General features: G+C 43.5%; 1 protein-coding gene across 1 annotated transcript in view; it reads left to right on the top strand.

The window, feature by feature from the left end:
* The window catches only part of SLC20A1 (solute carrier family 20 member 1), a 30,899-nt gene extending 15,623 nt beyond the window's left edge, over window positions 1–15,276 (top strand). Inside the window, exons 5-11 of the mRNA XM_086943415.1 lie at window positions 899–995; window positions 3,029–3,148; window positions 4,409–4,696; window positions 5,192–5,750; window positions 6,963–7,148; window positions 13,945–14,029; window positions 14,362–15,276. Coding sequence (XP_086799541.1) covers window positions 899–995; window positions 3,029–3,148; window positions 4,409–4,696; window positions 5,192–5,750; window positions 6,963–7,148; window positions 13,945–14,029; window positions 14,362–14,517 — 1,491 coding nt within the window. The 3' untranslated portion in view covers window positions 14,518–15,276. The remainder of the gene's footprint in view (window positions 1–898; window positions 996–3,028; window positions 3,149–4,408; window positions 4,697–5,191; window positions 5,751–6,962; window positions 7,149–13,944; window positions 14,030–14,361) is intronic.
* Window positions 15,277–19,073: the final 3,797 nt, after the last annotated feature.

Below are 19,073 nucleotides of genomic sequence, written 5' to 3'. Positions count from 1 at the left end.
AAATTTCTACCCAAGATGGTGCGCGCCACCTGAACCCCCAACCTCCCCTTCACAGCTAGATTCCGTTGCGGATTGGGCTCTCCATACTTTGAATGTAAAACGAGCCCTTATGAGCACACTAATCGAGAAAAAAAAGACCTTCTCTAGGGCCTTCCTGTTGAACATCCCAGTAGCTGATGTATGCAATGCAGCTACATGATCTACGCTACACTTTCACAAAATATTACTGTGGCTGTTCTAGCCTGCCAATAAGCTAATGATGATCAGGCAGTTCATACATTTTTCTAAATCATTGCAACACCCACAGGCTAGCCACTGCTTTTGAGAGAACTACTTTCCAGTGTATGCACAGCATGTGTATCTACAGCCACACGTGTCTCTAACAGAAAATGTTGTGCCTAGTAAGCATCTGTTCGTGGAATTTAATGCTATAGATTCAAGTGCGCCCTCCCCGGTAGCCTCTGGCTGTTACAGTATTGATCTTTTTCCTCTTATTCATGGACATCATTCTACTTATCTCTTCGTTTCATACTCGCATCCTCACCTGCAGTACAGGAAGAGTCTTAATAGAGTTGATTCCCATGCGCATTATTACCAAGAGGAGTAATCTCACTAACTTTATGATTCAAAAGACTTCTTTGAAGAAAAATAAATTGCCCAACTCTAGATGGCAGAAATATGCACAGCATGTAATTCTACAGAACTATATGCCACGAACAGATGCTTACAGGGTAACCCTTTCCTTGACTTATTCCACCAATGATATTTATGAGCAGTCTCTCACCAAAGAAATATAATTAATGACTTGTTTTTGTTTGGTTTAGGAATTTAACATGTTATCTCCTACGGTGAACTGGTCTTTGGATGTTTTTAGAAATGCTGTTCTTTTGTTTTGTAGCCTGATCCTGTTCCCAATGGACTGCGAGCATTACCGGTCTTCTATGCCTGCACTATTGGCATCAACCTCTTTTCCATCATGTATACTGGTGCACCGTGTAAGTACAAAGGGGTATGCGCTTGGCATGAGCACCAGTGTTGATGGTGTAATTTCTAGGCTAATCTTATGAAAGCAAGAGACTGTTTAAATATGCTAGTTTGATATGCTTGCCAATCCTCAAGCGCCACATGCTTTCTCCTCGTTACATGTTTTATGTAAATTTTAGATGTGCTTTGGGTATGTGTACATGCCAACCGAGAAGTCTCTGAGGTAGGGGTACCAACTGAGTTTAACGGTAGTCCTCAAAAGAGCTGGTGATTTTTACATTGAGGGGTAAATGGTGTGGAGATTGCGACTCTGTTTCACAGTAATAATGAGAACCTTTCTTTTTTCTCATTTGGTGTTGGTGGCAATAATGGAGCAGCTGTGTCCCCAGTTGGCCTTCCTTTGCTAGGGTGGGATGATCAAAAGGAAAAGCTAAGTGTAGAGTTGGCTCACCTGAGCGTAAATATTGCTTGAAGCTGGATTTATGCATGGTAAATGTATTGGAACCCTGTCTTTGGGGGGGGGGGGGTACTTTCTCAACTGCACTGAGGTTTGCATGCTGACCAGTCAGCACGCATTTTACACGTACTTGACTGGGCTCATTTGTTCAATTGCCTTTTATAGCTGTAAAATGGTATCTTTGTTTTGTAGCCTATTAAAGCACCAGTCAAATTTAGTCTGCGGCCTTTTGTGGAGCCATTAACGAAAACCTCCTTTCACTTTAGTTGTGACTTTGATATTGGCTACAACTAGTGCTTTTATTAATCCGCATACCACACTTCTGACTGGAGATGCATTCCATTTTCTGTTGTGTATTGATTATTGTAAACGGGGTTGGAATGTCTTGATGGCACTCCATCTAGTCCGGCCTTCATGTGCTTAGACCCCGCCCCCCAAGCCCCATTAAAAAAAGGGAGGCAGAATGAAGTTAGTATGGCTGCACACGACTCTCCTTGTCAAAAGTGGGCACAAACATATTTGTGAGGCTATCCCAGGCTTGTTTACTGCTACTTGTTTTGCATCCCCAAACTGATGGTTATGTTTGTCAGTACTTGGCTCTGAAAAGTGCTTGGAAGAGCGATGCTGCAGTGTTCACGTGACCGGCTGCATCTTTATCTGTGCGCTGCACGACTGAAGCTCAAGTGCAGGGTGTGGCGCACGACCGATAATGCAGGCGCTTTCTCTATTTGGTGTTCTTGAGACCCCGAACTGCTGCTAGCTTGGGAGTTCGATACAGTAGCTCCTTTCTTCTTTGATTAGATTAGTGTCCTAGGAAAAAGTTCTATAAATAAATTGAAGGCCAAAAGTAATTCCCATAACTTGCAGTTAGTCATTCGTCTTCCCATAAGATGGCTGGGTTGAAACAGTTTTTCAGAATCTAGGCAATTGTGAAGTGCACTGTCACTCCGCCAAGGACATGGTGAACTATCGCGCTAAATGCTGCCCCTTGGTTCTGCAGTACTGCTTGTACAGATGTAAGCACAGCATAAAGCCACGTTAGCTTATTGAATGCTCTTTTAAGCTGATTCGCCAATCGTCGTTTTTGAGTTTTCTGTGGTTTTTCTTTTTTTTTGGGAGTACTTGCAGACTATAGCGCCGATTTTTATTAAATTTCATGTGTCTCTTTCACTGTGGATGTGGCGTTTGCCAATTTCTACACTTGCTCACTGGAAACACTTGCTCACTGGATACATTTGATATTTGTCTTTAACAGTGTTCAGTTGATTCTCAAAGTAAACGGGGGAGCAGAGGTTTAGTATTTCTCGATCCCTGCTATCACGATAAACCTCTAGTCCAGCCATCAGTTCTGCTTACCTTTTTAAAATCCCCAGTCAGCCTGAATATTTTTGGGGAGAGTTTCTTGAACAGTACGATCAGATGTGCAGCCGTCACCTGATTTAAAGACCGTTCACCTCTGCTTAGCACACTTTTTCAAGGAATGTGTGATGATCGTAGAATGTCAGCTAGAACCATTAAAAGTAGTGTTTGACGAATAAAAACGAGTTGCTGTCATATTTGGCGTCTAATGATGCTTTTATTCCATAGTGCTCGGCTTCGACAAGGTTCCACTGTGGGGCGTTATCCTGGTTGCCGTGGGATGTGCTGTGATCTGCGCGCTTATTGTTTGGTTCGTCGTTTGTCCACGGATGAGAAGGAAAATTGATCGTAAGTAATACCATACAATTTCTACTGGAACAATGTTTATGGGGCGTAGTCTGGTTTTGATAAGAAAGTAATTGTATTAAACACATTTTAAGCCTTCCTGGAAGAAAATGCTGTATTTGTACATAGTATATGTTAAATTGAAGCAAACTGGCGCTTTTTTTTTTTGGTATTAGTTTAGTAGATGAAGTAAATTACAAGCTCCCGCTCACCTGACATGCCTCTTTGAAGTTTGTTTAGAGTGGTGATTTGAAGTGATTGGGGCTCGAGACTTGGCACTGCAGTATATTTGCATTCGTTTGGTCCATGTTCACCTTAGTTGGCTTGTCTCATTAGTCATAACAAGCTGTTGCTATATTCTGGGCATACCATGCCTGGATCGTATTACGGACGGGCATGGAGGATTATAAGTGAGTGCTGCATGAGCCCCCTTCAGGACATTGGAAGAATCTAACCCTGCGGTGTTGCTTGGGTTAACCTTTCGTGCCTCTTCTGTAGTTTGTGCTTCCCAGGATAGCCTGAAGTTGAGATCGAATCCCACTGCTGATGGTGCAGGTGGCAGCACTTGTCACTCAAGTGTAGGGATTGCGTAAAGTACCCTAGTAACCACTCTTGTCATAGCATACACAAGGTTTGTTGTGGCTGGTAATTTATAGCTTCAGAATACAGTTAAGGTGAACCAGGATGGTGGAAATGTTTGACTCCGATGGGAAACTTTAGAAGGCCATGGCTTGCCATGTACCTGTTGCGCAACATTACTGTTAGTATTTCACTCTTTGTGATCAAAGTATTTCACTGGCCCCTTACTTCAACACTATTGTAACCTGGTTGCCTACAACATGCATTGCTGCTCCTAGAAACTCTTAAGCGTTCTTCCAACTGAACGTGATGGCAGCCATTAAGCTTGAGGCACTCTGCTCCACTGTTCACAGCTGTCAAAGGAAACGCTGCAAAAATGCGAAGTAGTGTCCTTTACAGTAATGTATGGACGTTATGTAATATTTGCTGATGGTTGCTGACTTTCACTGTCGAATCTGAAAGGACTTCAGCTAGCTTTGTGGTGACTGGACCTCGATTGCCAGAGTTTTGTTTTGAAATCCGTAGTGAACATTGTAATCAGTGAAGGAACCCATTTAAAAAAAAACATAGTTCAGAAAAGTCCGTTATGGAATACTGTGCATGGGGATTTCTCGTATTTGACCCACGCCTATGAAATGCCACTGTTGGTGGGAACTCGTCCTCCAGTGTCTTGTTTCTCAACAGGGCACAAGTCTAGTCCTTCTGAAAGCCCACTTATGGCCATCAAGTCCAGAGAGCGACACTCTTCCTTGCGCAAATCGGATCCTGAAGAGGTAAAGATTCCCCTTTGTAATGGCATCTGCATTGAGAACAAGGGCTCCGTGGAGTGTGGGGACACTCCTGTAATCCCGAGAGCTGCGACAGAGGAGAGGACTGTTTCTTTCAACCTGGGAGACTCTGACGATGTGCCTGAGAGAGAGAAATCCTCCAGCCAAGAGCTTAAAGAAACCAACGTCGACGGTGGAGTGAATGGTGAGTTTGGTCAGCTGGCTGCAATTCCCAAACTGGAAAGATGACTTTTCAGTTTGTAGCAATTCTCTTTGCGATTAAGATCGTTTTGCATGTCTAAATGTGTGAATTGCGTCCCACTATCAATGGGTCCTGATTATTATTTCCTTATCTATAGCAGTTGTTTTCTGTCGCCGCCTGAAATATCTGCTTTGAGGGAGTGGCATTAGTTTTTCTTTCATTGGTTGGCCAGCCAGCCTGCCCCTTACACTTCCTGCATCCGGCCTGCCCCTTACACTTCCTGCATCCCTCAAGAAAAGCTCACAATGAATGTGGGGTGAAGGGGACCGTCCTTTTTACTGCAGCTCAAACGGTGCTACCTTTTTTGTTTGTTATGTAATGTATTTTATGCAATTTCATCATCCTTTATATTTACATCATGTATTCTATGCTTCTAACGCTTTTCACTTAACCCAGTTTGTAGCATGCCACTAACTGGTTTGCCCTGTCTTTTTCTAGGTCGTGTAGAGTTGCCTAGTGGGAACCATGTACAATTCAATCAAACGGTCAGTAACCAGATTAACTCCAGCGGGCAGTATCAGTACCATACAGTGCACAAGGATTCGGGCCTGTACAAGGACCTGCTGCACAAGCTCCATCTTGCGAAGGTGGGCGACTGCATGGGGGACAATGCAGACAAACCCTTGAGGCGCAACAACAGCTACACATCCTACACCATGGCCATATGCGGCATGCCTCTGGATTCCTTCCGCCCGAGGGATAATGAACCAAAGGGGGATGAGCTAGAGAAGCTCACCTGGACTGGAGCGGAGAACAAGAAGCGTACGCGGATGGACAGCTATACCAGCTACTGCAATGCAGTGGCAGACCCTCTCCCAGAGGTGGCTGAGGTAGACGAGAGCAAGGTGGAGACTGAGCCTGAAGACCCGAAAGGCAGCACCCACTCTCTAGAGGAATGGCACGACCAGGACAAGCCAGAAATTAACATGCTCTTCCAGTTCCTGCAGATCCTCACTGCCTGCTTTGGCTCCTTCGCACATGGTGGCAACGATGTCAGGTCAGTGGATTTCTACCTGTTAGTGACTTGGCACTCTACTTTTGGTTGTGCTTAAATAAGCCTAATGCGTTCTTTTTGAAAACTGTCTGGTAGAGTTGAGATTGAGCAGTGATCGAAGCACGACCTAGGAAAGTGTCGGACAGAAATCGAATTAGTCTCCATTGTGCGCTGGTGTGTTCGAAATAGGGAAACAAAGCTGCCCTTGTTGCTTTGACATCCAGTGGCCCGTTGTTTCTAACTGCCACCCACAAAGACAATGCCTGTTTGTTATGCACAAAAACAGCTCGAAACGGTTTGTAGCAGCCACAGTAAAAGGCATCGATCTAACATAATGGCCCTTGTGATTGTGGTTTCCCACTACTCCTCCGTGCTGGAACAAACCTGCAATCCGTTCTACCTACCTCCCTAGCGAGGCTTAGTGGTGTGTCCCAAAGAGCTATGCAGTTATGTTTCAAGCTTATAACAATTAGTGCCTGCCCCAAGCTAGTTTTTCTCTGTACCATAGGCGCAGTTTAGTTAAAGGAAAATATCCTTGCAGTAACGGTACTTCTAACACCTCACTTTTTATTTCATTTTTAAAAATCATTTAATTGAAAGACTGCTTATTGGAGATTTAGTTTCAGCAAGGTTTATTTTTTTGGTGGGGGGGCCTTTTTATTGACAGGCTTATTAACTTTATGGTGGTATGCTTACACGTGTTGCCGCCATTTGTGCCCTGTGACGTTCTTCTAGAGTGACAATTGTTTAATCGAACATCTGATAATACTGATATGTAAAAGCACAGTGCAGAAATGCTTTAGTGGTGTTCCGGTGATTAAATAGCTTCAGGTCACCCTCTTTCTGTCCAAAAGGACTAACCCATTCGCCAATTGATGTACATTTAAAAATCAGCAATTAAAATGTTTATTAAATTCCCTTCAACCTAGTTGTATGCATAGTCTGGATTTAGATTTTGGAACGGACTCCTAAAGAATTGGCTCAATAGGAGTCAGTTGTGAAACTGGTTGACCAACTGGCATGTCTCGCGTACGCACCATTGTATTTGTGGCTCTAAGTTTGCAATCACACTTTTATAATGCAGTTTTACTGTAGTTCCTTTACTCCCAGAAACTTCTGCTTTAGTTTTGAGCAGTGAGGAGGGTGAGCCAAGTGTTTAATAAGGTTTCTGACCGATTGCTGTTTTCTTCTAACTTGTGAATGTTTTAATTTCAGTAATGCCATTGGACCCCTTGTTGCCTTGTGGCTGGTCTATCAAACCGGTGACGTTAATACTAAAGCGCATACTCCGATCTGGCTGCTACTGTACGGAGGCATAGGCATCTGCATCGGACTGTGGGTTTGGGGCAGGAGAGTGATTCAGACCATGGGCAAAGATCTAACGCCAATCACACCTTCTAGGTAAGCGCAGAGACTTATTTGAACGGCTCTTTCACCATACGCCTTGCTTTTACAAACTCCTTTCAGTATGAATGCACTCTTGTAGCTTTAATTCTTCTTTGTATCAGAAGGTACTTAAAGCACTTAACATGATCTCTTGATAGTGGTATTAATATTTTGTGAAACAGCCGATGGTTTTGAGGTTTGTGTTTTGCATGTTGACTAATGCACATAATGGATATGGCACAGCATAAGCAGCCGAAACGTATCCATTCTTCTCGCACAACTGGTACAGCATTTCTGCATACAATCTGATCGCACCACTTCAGCACCCCTACCTGCCACCCCTGAATAACCACTACCACTCTAGTCAGTCTTTTCTTCAGTAGTCCTCAGCTGCACCAACAGTCTCTAGGATACACACCAGTTCTGGTCACTGCCCACGTGTACATCTAGGAATGGCTTTCACCATCATGGTTTTGTTGAATTCCTCCAAGTGTGTTTTTGTTGGAACACGTAATGGATCTTGTTAATTTAAGAAGGGGAAATGTTTAACTGGGCACTTTTTTCTCGACAGTTTTTAAAATATAGCCCAAATAACTTTGATAGATTTGCCACCTAAAACTTGACCCCATATGCTCTGCACTTTGTTGTATTTTCCACCTTATTACTGTATGAAGTACTCCTTAGACCCTGTCTTCACTGCAATATTTCTTGTGAATGAGACTGATCACTTGGTACCCCATTGTGGTCCCTCTGAAGCTTGACACCTGAACAATTGACCTCTGGACTTGACAGCTCCACTTTGTAATAGTTTGGCTCCCTGGCCCTTTGTTACAGGCTTCCTAAAGTTCTTGGAAGCATTGGTCAATGACTCTAAAATGGTGTGTGAGAAGATGTCCTACCTACCCTTTGGATCAAGATTCTTTGTTTGGGAGAACTCTCCACCAGACTCGTGGGAAGCTATTGACCTAGGTAACAGTTTAATCTCTTGAATACCTTTTGATAGCATTGGACAAGAAAAAGGTGAATGGATTCGAAGGGTAAAGCCACCTAAACGGCTATACACATCCCTAAGCAGTGATCTCAGTTTTTGAGCACTAGGACCCTGCTTTTTCAAATTTACCAGGGCTGTTTCCAAACTTTGTCTCAAAGTAAAGTGGATACTCCATTGAAATTCTAGATTGATGCCACAATGTTAAAGCGAAGTTCAGCAATTTGCTCGTTGTCTTATCTGGGCCCCTAGCTCTGTAACGTGCTGCCAGACCTGCTGAGAAGCTGTCAATCCTTGACCGCCTTCCGCAAACATTAAAAAAACTTGGCTCTTCTAACTCTTGCATGTTTCTGGCCAAGCCACCTATCCAATGTCTAGCGCTGGAAAAACTTGCTTGGTAGATAAATGCACTACAAAACCATGAGTTCTCTGTTGAACTGCAGCTCATGCTATTTCTTGGAGTCCATTCTAGTGGCTCAACCTCACTGAGCTTTAATGTACTGCAAGAGATTCTAGAGTCTCCTGTTAATCTTTTTGGTGCTCCCTAAAATTCTTTTAACCTCCATGTCAATGTGGATTTAAAGTCTGATGTGTAAGTATCAATCCGTTCTGACTTAATCATATCAGAAATTCAGCTGAACATACACCAGAGGGATCCATGCCATTCATTGGCTTTGTTCTAAATCGAATTGAAAAGGCATCGAAGTCAGCCTTGCTAGCTGCAGCCTAGTCCTTTCTGTTCACTAAAGGACTACCTACCGGAGGTGATTGATAACCCTTTGGCTACACTGTTTGTTTTGATAATGATTTGAACACTGCCTCCACCGTTTCATACTCCCTTGGGTGGCAATCTTCTGGCATTGTGTTGTGTGACAATACTAATATGTGCTAGCTACTATAAGTAATGGTTATAGGTTAGAGGGTTTCAAACATTGGTACAGAAAGCTTAACTCTCAAAGCAGTTGGCGGAGAGCATTTCTTAAGAGCCAAGGAATATACAATTTCTTCCTATATCTAGCTTAGTCATGTTCCCCAGAACGTCTCACATGGCAACTAGCCTTCAAGAGATCTAAACGTTTTCTTTCTAGTTTATTATGGCGAAAGAGTGCCTGTAGTGGATGCAGTTGTCTTTACAGCATAAGTGGGCAGTTTTCTCTCTTCTAATATACTGATTGTTCCTGGACTCTTGCGAGCTAAAGCTCTATGGTCTCTGAAAGTTTTTGGTAGCCAAAACAAATCTCCAGTATGACCAACTGTGAACCTAATAAGGACGATTTAATAGATTTTGACCTCTATATTTTAGATAAGAGAACAAAGTCTTAAGTGGAAGGTAGTCCTGAGATTTATGCTGTAGCTTGGGTTCAAAACCGTAGATGAGACTGCGACTCTGATCTTGTACAGTTTGAGACCTGCTACCGAAGTAGACTAGTAATTTGCGTTCCAATTTATTAATCCAAATTGTCACAATGCTTTCAGTCCTGTGCACTACTGCGAAACGCACCGCAATGAATGTGCTTTTTTTGATACTCTGCAAGTGTCCTCGTCTTACTGTCCGAATGCTATTTTACTTTGGTGCGCCTCACCTGAAGTAGTATCAAATAATGCCTTTACAGTATGCATGGGTGACTCGTATAACAAACTAGTGTGCAGTTCCTAATTGTGGGTGGGAGTGTTCAGGTCTGATGTGCCGTCGCACACCCCAAAGGATGTCCTGCTTCATCAATGAGCGTGCTCCTCGTCGGGTCGGCGCTGCAATGCCCGACAGGCACCCATGAAGAGTTTCTTTAGCAGACCTCTTTTTTTGATAAAGCAGTAAGGTGCATGCGGACTAAGTAGTGTAGTGAGTGCGAGGTAATTTATTAAAATAGGTCTAGGGCAGTCCTAAGTATAAATTTGCATCCAGGGATGCATTAACCTTACTAAAAAAGACAGGCAGGCCTATGTGGATGCAATGGTCCTCGGGCATATGGGAGGTCGACCTGTTTCTTGCCTATCTGGTCTAGTGGCAATTCATCTGGGCCAAGAGTCAATAGGGAGTTTATCTCAACTCTTACGCTACTGTAATGCTGGTTCTGAAAATGGCGCAGTGAAGTAATGACTGGCTTTGCATGTGAATACTAGGTCAGGTTTGACCAAGTGTTATGTGACCTGAAAGTGATAATTAAAGCGCTTTAGAATGTTTTTTGCGACGCTAACTGTATCAAAAAAGGTGAACCCAATGTAGGTCGAGCAGTGATGAGATCCTTATTGCCCAGGTTGGAAGCTCATTTCTATTCCCTGTACTGTCCCTTGTTGTGTTGCTATCTCCAAATTGCTGGAAAACTCCTGTGTGGTTTGGCGCTATCGACGTGTAGTTAAAGAATAAATTACTAAAACATTGGTATTATTGAGAAATTACTAAAACATTGGTATTATCGAGAAATCCGTTGTGCTCATAGCAATATGTACTTCTGTTGTCAGTATCGGACAGTGCGTGAGCTGCTCCAATTATATATCCTTTGAGGAGTCAGTCCTGGAGACAGTGTGTGAAAGAATATCCATCCGTAGGATAGCCGGATTGTGAACCACAGAACATGACTGACAAACACAAATAGTCTGTGGAAGCAACTAATTAGTTGTGATGTGTCCGAATGTGTTTAAGTGCAGAAACTGGGGGTAGTACAACAAAAGAAGAGAGGTCTAGTCAGTCATAGGACTGCTAGGACTATGGAGCAAATGATGGGAGGGTTTTCACACAATCACTCAAGTTGAGTAGGAAGGCCCTCACACACCGACCTGGTCAGTGTCCTGCTTCATCATCGGGCCCCACCGAAGAGACCGAGTGCCTCTTCGGTGTGCCACGACGCCAGAAAGACTGCGGAGCTGGTCGTGTGGGGAGGACGTGTTGTGAAGGAATAATGATTAAAAGTGCCTAAAAGGGTATCAAAATTTTTTTTTAATGAGTGATCCCTAAGACACGGTAAGTGGTATATGTGTCTGAATTTACATGCCAAGGTTTAGGGTTTGGTTTAAATTCAGCTAAATACCACGTGGTTATATTAATCAGTCAACATGTTTCTGCCGTACTAGTGGTATAGATTCACCAAGGCATTCTTCAGGACTATACCCCGGCGGTATGGACACTCTAATAGTCCACCCTAACCTGGGGACGTGAAAGTGAAAAAAAGAAAAGTGAAAAAAGTGCTTAAAAATCAGAAGAGCAATTTGCTCGTTTCAAAAAACCCCAAATTCAGGGATGTCTCAGCACCTGTGGAGAGAGAATATACAGACAAACATATATGGACATACATACAATTAGTATATGCTATGGTAAATCATCATAGTGCTCCAAAGACGGTGGCAAACAGTAGTGTGCACACAATAATCAATATTTTATGCACCATCCAAGTAGCCCTTGGGGATCTTGTAGCAATATACACTAGGAGGTGAAGTGCTAGGTGATTTAACCCCTTCCACACTCATGACGAGCTGGGCTCGTCATGGTGTAGCCTCCTCATACACTGATGACGAGCCCAGCTCGTCATAAAACAATGAAAATAGCGAATTCCCAGCACAGGAGGGGAATTGCCTTAGCAGCCATGGAGTTAAAACTACTGTTTGTAGAGGGGTAAAAACACGGTATGCATTCTCCATGAGGAGGGATCAAACTGGGGGTAGCCATCTAACCCGTTGTTCCTGCAGTGAGCAACCATGTGTATTTGCATACACATGGTTTCAGACATTGACGTGTTTTTTTCAGGCAAGCTACCCCTAGGTAGTGGGCACAGGATGGTCAAGAAAATAACAGGAGCGCTTACCTAGCTGTGTCCGAAACGGACTGTTGGTTGGTGACTCATCCCTTAGTAAGTTGGTCTAGGCTGACAAAGCTTTTCCCCAGAGCACCTCATTGCTCAAAACCTATAACAGAAATGAGGGTATAGGGAGAGCATGCAGTCAATAGCATTACAGTATATTCGTCTTACCGAGGACTCTTGAAAATGTCCGGCAGTATTGGATTAAAGAGATGCATACTCGCGGAAGGTGGCACTGCAACTAGCCGTGTTCCTACCCCGGTCCTGGTTCCCCTGAAGTGTAACTCAGGGGGTGGGTTATTTAGAACTGCATGTTGGCATGCTGCTGCTAGTGCTCGTGGGATAGCAGCCATTTTGGGAATAAACTTTATTGCTAATTCGTTGACACGTAGGATGCTAGAGTTCTTTTCTAATTTTTAAGCGGGTGCTGGTTAATTGAGCCTAGAATTTAATTAGCAATGGGAGCGCTGATGGAACTGAAATGTTGTGGTAGAGTGGGGGTTCGAGGGGTAATGGCCCTCCTTATATATCATATTTGCTTGGGATGCTCTTGAAGTAAGTTGTCTAATAGCATAATTAAATTAAGAGTCCAAGAGAAACGTAGTGACCCCTCTATGCATATTGACTGGTCCCTTACCGATATGTTCAGTGTTTTGGTAGGTGGTGTTAAATCAGGGGTTTTGTCAGTGCTAAAGGTCCCCTCTATGGATCTCTGGAGGGCGTGACCGGAGTTGTCAGCAATTTTCCTCAGGTCACTGCATTGGTCTGGTCTGGTCCCCCCTGGCAATATAGTCCTTTTAGCCCTCCGAGGTGGGAAGAAAGCCTAAAGATCCAAAACTGCTCCTTTCTGAACAGTGCTTCATTTTGTATTTGGGGGTGGGATTCCAAAATTGTCCAGTGTAAGTTGGTAGTATGGTTAATTTCTGTGCAATGTGCACACACTTTGTGTGTTTTTTTTTTTACACCTAATGTTACTCCTGTGTTCAGTAATCCTTGTTTAACAGGGTGAGTCGTCCTCCCCACGTATTTAAGTTGGCAAGTGCGGGTGATGCGATGCACGCAATTGCATGTATTACAATTAGTATGTTTTTGCCCACGCCAACTTATCGGTCAATGTAACAGTCTTAGTGGCACTTGTGAGGGGGTAGGCTATGCATTTCCCACATAGGTAGTGGCCGAGCACAGGAGGTAGATCCCACAGTAGGTTTTGTTGTGGCTCCTTCTTTTTGGGTCTTGTGTTGATCAGCATATCTTTTAGGTCTGCTGTTCTCTTGAATGCAAATCTCTGGAGCTGGGTGCAAAGTCACTAATCTGGAAGATCCACCAGTGTTTTCTTATGACCTCTGTCTGATCATATTTGATTCAGGTGTCCAAGTGGTCACGCAGGTCATTCTTTTCTTCAGCCTTGGGTGTGTTACAAGGGGGCCTTTCCTATTGGTGCTGCGGGCTCTCTTCTCAGCAATTCTTATTTTCTTGACTGGGTATTGTAATTTTGCTAGACAAGTGGTTAGCTCTGATTGGTTGGTAAAGTCTTCCAGGTTGCTACAGCTCCATCTAATGCGAAGAAACTGACCATAGGGATAGATTTTCCCGTAGTGCTTTTGGGTGGAAACTGCTGAATAGTAAAGAACTATGGCTGTCTAGTTTTTTTTATAGTTCCTTGTTTCCAGTTAGTCTTGCTTTAGGCTGATCATTGGGGTCCAGGAAGGGTATTTCCTGGTCAGTTGGAGTTAAAACGCAAAATACTAGATTAGTTCGGTAGCGGGTCTAACCAATCAATCCAAATTTTCACAATGCTTGCAGTCGGTTCTAGTTTTCTGCAATCCAGAGAAGTTTGAAGTTTGATAAAATGTCTTGATTTACTCGGTGCCCCTTACCTGAAGTAGTATCTAATCATGCTTTACAGTAGGCATGGTTAACTCCTCAGTGCATGCATCCCACTCTTGCATACATTGATGCAAAATTATACTGCCCTTTTTTCTGCTCTGGGAGGAATTCAGTAATTTAACCTTTAATTTTTGTTTTCCTGCAGTGGCTTCAGTATTGAATTGGCATCTGCTCTCACAGTCATGATTGCATCAAACGTTGGCCTTCCCATTAGCACAACACATTGTAAAGTAAGTATTGTTTCATTTGTTTTTAGGGGGCTAAAACATTGCTGTAGTGAGAACAAAGTCCTAAATGGATATACTGTCTCATGGTGTATATTTGGGGTATATGGGAGACTGCTTTGTAGCGCAAATGTAAGGTGATCGAGGACGTTCAATTCGACAATTTACAGAGAATACATTGCAGACTTATTCGGTTGTTTTGTCGCAATGCGTTGGTTTTGATCCGGTTTGGTGGCATTTCTATGAAGGGCACAGTTGTAGCTCCTAGAAGATGTTTGCGTGAACACTGTCGGCTTCGCTTGATTTGCCTGCTTCTACATGTTGCTTGTTTCTTCCAGGTCGGTTCTGTTGTCTCGGTCGGCTGGCTACGCTCGCGGAAGGCTGTTGACTGGCGTCTCTTCCGGAACATCTTTTTGGCGTGGTTTGTCACTGTTCCCATCTCTGGGCTAATTAGTGCTGCAATTATGGCCCTCTTCAAATATGCCATTCTCTGAGCACAAGGGGACCTGATGTAACCCTTTCTATCATCTCGGTGGACTGCACTTCCTGCTCCTCCCCTAATCGAACCACGTCCATGCGTTACTAAGATTTAACCATCCTTCAAAACGAAAGTGGGGACTGGAGGGGGTGGACCATATCGGTATATTTGTGCTGTAAAACTGCTTTTATACTAAATATCTGACTGCTGTCTCCAAATCGTAGCTAATGTACTGTATCGCCATCACACTTAACTTCAGTGTTAAAAAGCTGTGGGTCACTGTATTTTTTTTATATCGCAACTTTTTAAAAAAAATCTCCCAGAAATTGCTTAGTTATTTTCTCCCACATTTTTCGGGGGGAGGAGTAGCGGGGGGTGGGGGTTAGAAAGAATCCAAGTACTGGCTGGCACAGTGAGTTGGTGCTTGTGTCAAGGCTCCGTCCTGTTTCCATGCAGGTCGTAAATAAACGTGCACACAGATAATCGAGTCTAGCCCCCATTTTCTTTCTTAATTTAAAAATAAATTAGTCAAAAGAGAACTGATATTTTGTTTGAAGGAAAGTGAAAGGGTGTATGCAACTTTGTTTCCCTCACTGCTTCGAGCGTGCAGCGATGCTGATTTGAGGGATGTCTGGCAGCAGGTGTGATGTGGTGTGCAGCCCAGGAGATTGGTCTGACATGTAGCGGGCTGCAACATTTTCAGCTTGCATCCATTTTCACTGGTTTGTTCTTGTTGCTGGTGGAATAAATAAAAATAAACAAGCATTAAAACCCACCACCTGTGTCATATATATTTTTTCTTTGAGCGCAATCTGCAGAGTAAACAGTTGTGAAATAGAGGCAGTGTTCTTTGGATTTTAACAGAATGGGAGGACGGTTATTGGGGTTTGAGGTGGTGACTAGGTGTATGGAGTTGAAATGCTGTGCGCCTTTTTTAATTTAGTGACTTAAGTAATGGCTAGCCTGGCTGTTTTATAAACTATTACTCTAAATGAATCATGTATATTTGTTTAGTCCGAAGACCCTTCCATATCCAGTCTGCCTTGGTTACATTCGAGAGATTATACTAGCCAGCGCTACGCTATTGAGAATAGAGAAATGTAATTCTAGTTTACCACCCACTTGGTATTTTTAAGCCTTTTTGTGGCAGTTAGCCATCTTTCCATCTCCTTCAATTAGGTGCTTTATTTATTCTCTTTTTTTTTTTTTTTTATTCTTGCCATTTGCGAGGGAAAGATGTGGAACTCGGAAGAACTGTGACCACAGTACAGCTCTGCCTGCCCCACTCTTTGGTTTGCATTGAATACTTTGTCTGAACTTGTAAAACCCAGAGCCAGCTGTGCTGCTAACGTTTTAGGTTTCGCCTGCACTTCGCTTGCGCTGTGCTTGAGAAATCTATTGTTTCCAATATGAACTTTAAACTCACTTGTATTTCACCTCCTCTTTTCTGGCTCCTCATTTGTTCCTGAGCATGCCACTTAACTTTCCTCCATTTCTATTGGCTGTAGCATATTTTCCTGCATTTACCAATGCTTGTTCCTAGTCCGCTTCTCTTAACCGTATTTCAGCAGCAGGAAACAGATAACATCCGCTTTGGTGGAACTAGATTTCCATAGTTTTAGCTTTTTAGGTCTCCCCTACGCAGCGTGCAAGCGCTGCTTAGGAGGGACCTCTTGCCATGGCGCCGTACTTTTTGGGGAAACTTGTGCACGTACTGCACTGTTTCCAATCAGTACGCCTGCATGTATGGTGTTTACCTTGCGGGGGCGTGCAGCAGCGCCATCTGTGTGCAATATGCTTGCTCCCATAAGGTAAACGCTGTGCGTCGCTTTAACATTCACAGCTGCGGGGCTACGCTTGTTTTAATTAGCCTGGCCCTTAGCGTGATCACTTTTACGGCCGCACAGCCTCATTGCTTTCATGGCCGCACTGGTTTGTCTGGGTGTGGCGCAAGGCGGCCCAAGTACTTATCAGGGCTTCGCTGTCAAGTCACTCATATGTCCTGCCCCCTCTGTCTCCTTATCTAGGGCCACACATACATAGGCAATGCAAAGAATGATAATATGAATATAACAATGACTTCAATAATATGCATTCTACAGTCGGAGCGCTAGCAAAACAGTGGGCTTTTTTGGTGCAGTTATCAAAATGTGGAATTCGCACTGAGGGCTGGAACATCTCCCATCCTGACAGAAATAATACGATCAACGTGGCGGCCACCTATGTGCAAGGCACATAAAAATTACCTCACTGTAAACCGGATGCGTGGAGCAGGTCTTTTCTTATCTCGTGATCTGGCGCCAAGTATGTAGTTTGAGGGTCCAAGTTTTGGTCAAATCTATTTTCCTCTTGTATCCAACAATTTTTCTGCACAACATCATGCAGCCGCAGAACCCTTACGACAGGCGGGCAAAGATGGTTCAGCACGTTAACATTCACATCTTCTGTGATTGCAGGCCATGAATTCTACTCGGCTTTGCAAGATAAGTAAATTGGGCTCCATTAAATTGACTAAGCGTTTTTTAGTGTAATTTAATGCACATGGGGACTGCAGAAGCGCTCAAATTGTTAGTATTTAGGCTCAAGCCTCGGCACTTGGCTGGGCAAGTGATAGTCTCAAGGCTCAAAGGAAGTTCTATTTAAATGCTTTGGAGAATTCACCTTCCGACACATCGGAGCACCGGTCTACCTTCATGAAGCAATCCTAGGAAATCACCTGCTCCTACTACGCCTTTAATTCATCTGGCCTTACCCCCTTATTCATCAATGTGACCCACCATAACAAAATGGAAGACATTGATGTGACACTTTGGATCATGGATCTAACCTTTGTGAATTTTTGTACATTTCTGGGTGTGAGGTCCTTGCAGCTTCGCCTGCTAGAGAGCAGGAACATATAAACAATGCACTGCCTCTGCATCTATTTGTAAAGGACTCTGCAATCCCTCAGATCTCCAGGTTCACAAAAGGGGGGTGAGGGCAATGCAGTTTGTACATTTATTGGGGGAGGACGTGGCTGACGGCTTGGGTGGTCTACCTCAAATGTGGGGAACTGGGTACGAGTCTTTGCAATGACGCTCCACATCCTGTGATTCTGGGCAAATCACTTCATCTCCCGTGCGTTAAAAAAATTACCGTCTCCTTATGTAACGTAACTGGTGCTCATGTAAAGCGCTCTGATACCTTTGGGTCGAGTTTGTGCTATATTAGAAGTCCCCACCCTCTCTGCCAGCCCAGGAACAGTCACTTGTTAACCATTTCACAATGCTGTTCATGTATACTGTACAACATATTGAAGTAGAACCATCCTTTTAAAGATGTGACCACATTGTCAATACAGAACCCCTGTCAATACAGAACCCCCTCTCTAATCACTTGTTGACTAGCTTTTCTTTTGACCCAGCAGGGCACTCCACTGCCTTCCTTGCGCGTAGGTTAACGCTATGCAAATACCACCTACAAATTCATCTAAAGCATTATACACATTTATACACATAAAGACAGATCAGACAAAAGAGCTGTAATCCATGCTCCCATCACAAATAAAAATGTGGGATCCTGTACAGCTCTCAGAATACACAACACACACCTCACTCATAGGTGACTCGCTTTAATCCTACTGCATACATACATCATGATAACACCGATTCAGTGAATAGGATAGCTCTTGCCAACACTTAACTTATTCGCGAGCACTGTTTCAGAGTATGACATATTTTTCTTATATTTCCGGTACAAAATAAACTTAACAATTAGTCAAACCCACCTCTTATTTACATGTTATGAGGGCAGTGGTACAGGCATTTTACACATGACAAAAAGGGGGCGGTGCACTAAAAAGGAAAAAGTATTGGCGTAGCCAATATGTCTCGCCTTTTGGACCTTATAAGTGTTTGTTGTTGCACAAAGGATACTGTGCTGGATAACCAAACTGTTGCATGACTAAACACTTATAAGGTCCCAAAGGCGAGACCTATTGGCTATGCCAATGCTTGTTGTTCTTGTAGCATATTTATATAACAAGTTATTATCCAGTATTTGGGTGTCTTTCATAGATTCACATGCCTGAATCATTCCCCGTCGTCGAGACGGGAGCCTCCGGTATATAAAAAAGTAATGTCCTAAGGCATACATATAAAAGAATAGGCCTAAGGGTCTCACCTTAGTGTCCTATCTAGGTCCTTATGTAGGAAGGACCAAACCGAGTAGGCCCAAGGGTCCCACCTTGGTAGCCTGTCTGTGTCCTTTTGTAAAAAGGACCAAAGTAAAGAGAAACAACCAATCAGCTACTACCTCCCTCCAGAACCTTCCTGTCAGGAGCCTCAGTCTCTCAGATTTTCTACCGCACATTGTGCTAGGGAGTCTCCACCTGAGTTCTCCTCAGGAAACTTATTTTTTCATCAAAACTCTATATTTTCTCGACTTCTTTGCTATGGCTGATAGTCAAAAGAAAGGACTCTTTCGAGCCTGTTTCATGTGGTAAAAAAAAGGCTTCACGTGGAGGATAAACATGAGACCTGTTTATACTGCCTCTACCCCCACCACCAGGCCAAGGACTGCAAAATATGTCGT

Source organism: Lissotriton vulgaris, chromosome 11, assembly GCF_964263255.1.
Source record: "Lissotriton vulgaris chromosome 11, aLisVul1.2, whole genome shotgun sequence".
Classification (NCBI taxonomy): domain Eukaryota; kingdom Metazoa; phylum Chordata; class Amphibia; order Caudata; family Salamandridae; genus Lissotriton; species Lissotriton vulgaris.
This window is presented reverse-complemented; position numbering and strand designations above follow the sequence as displayed.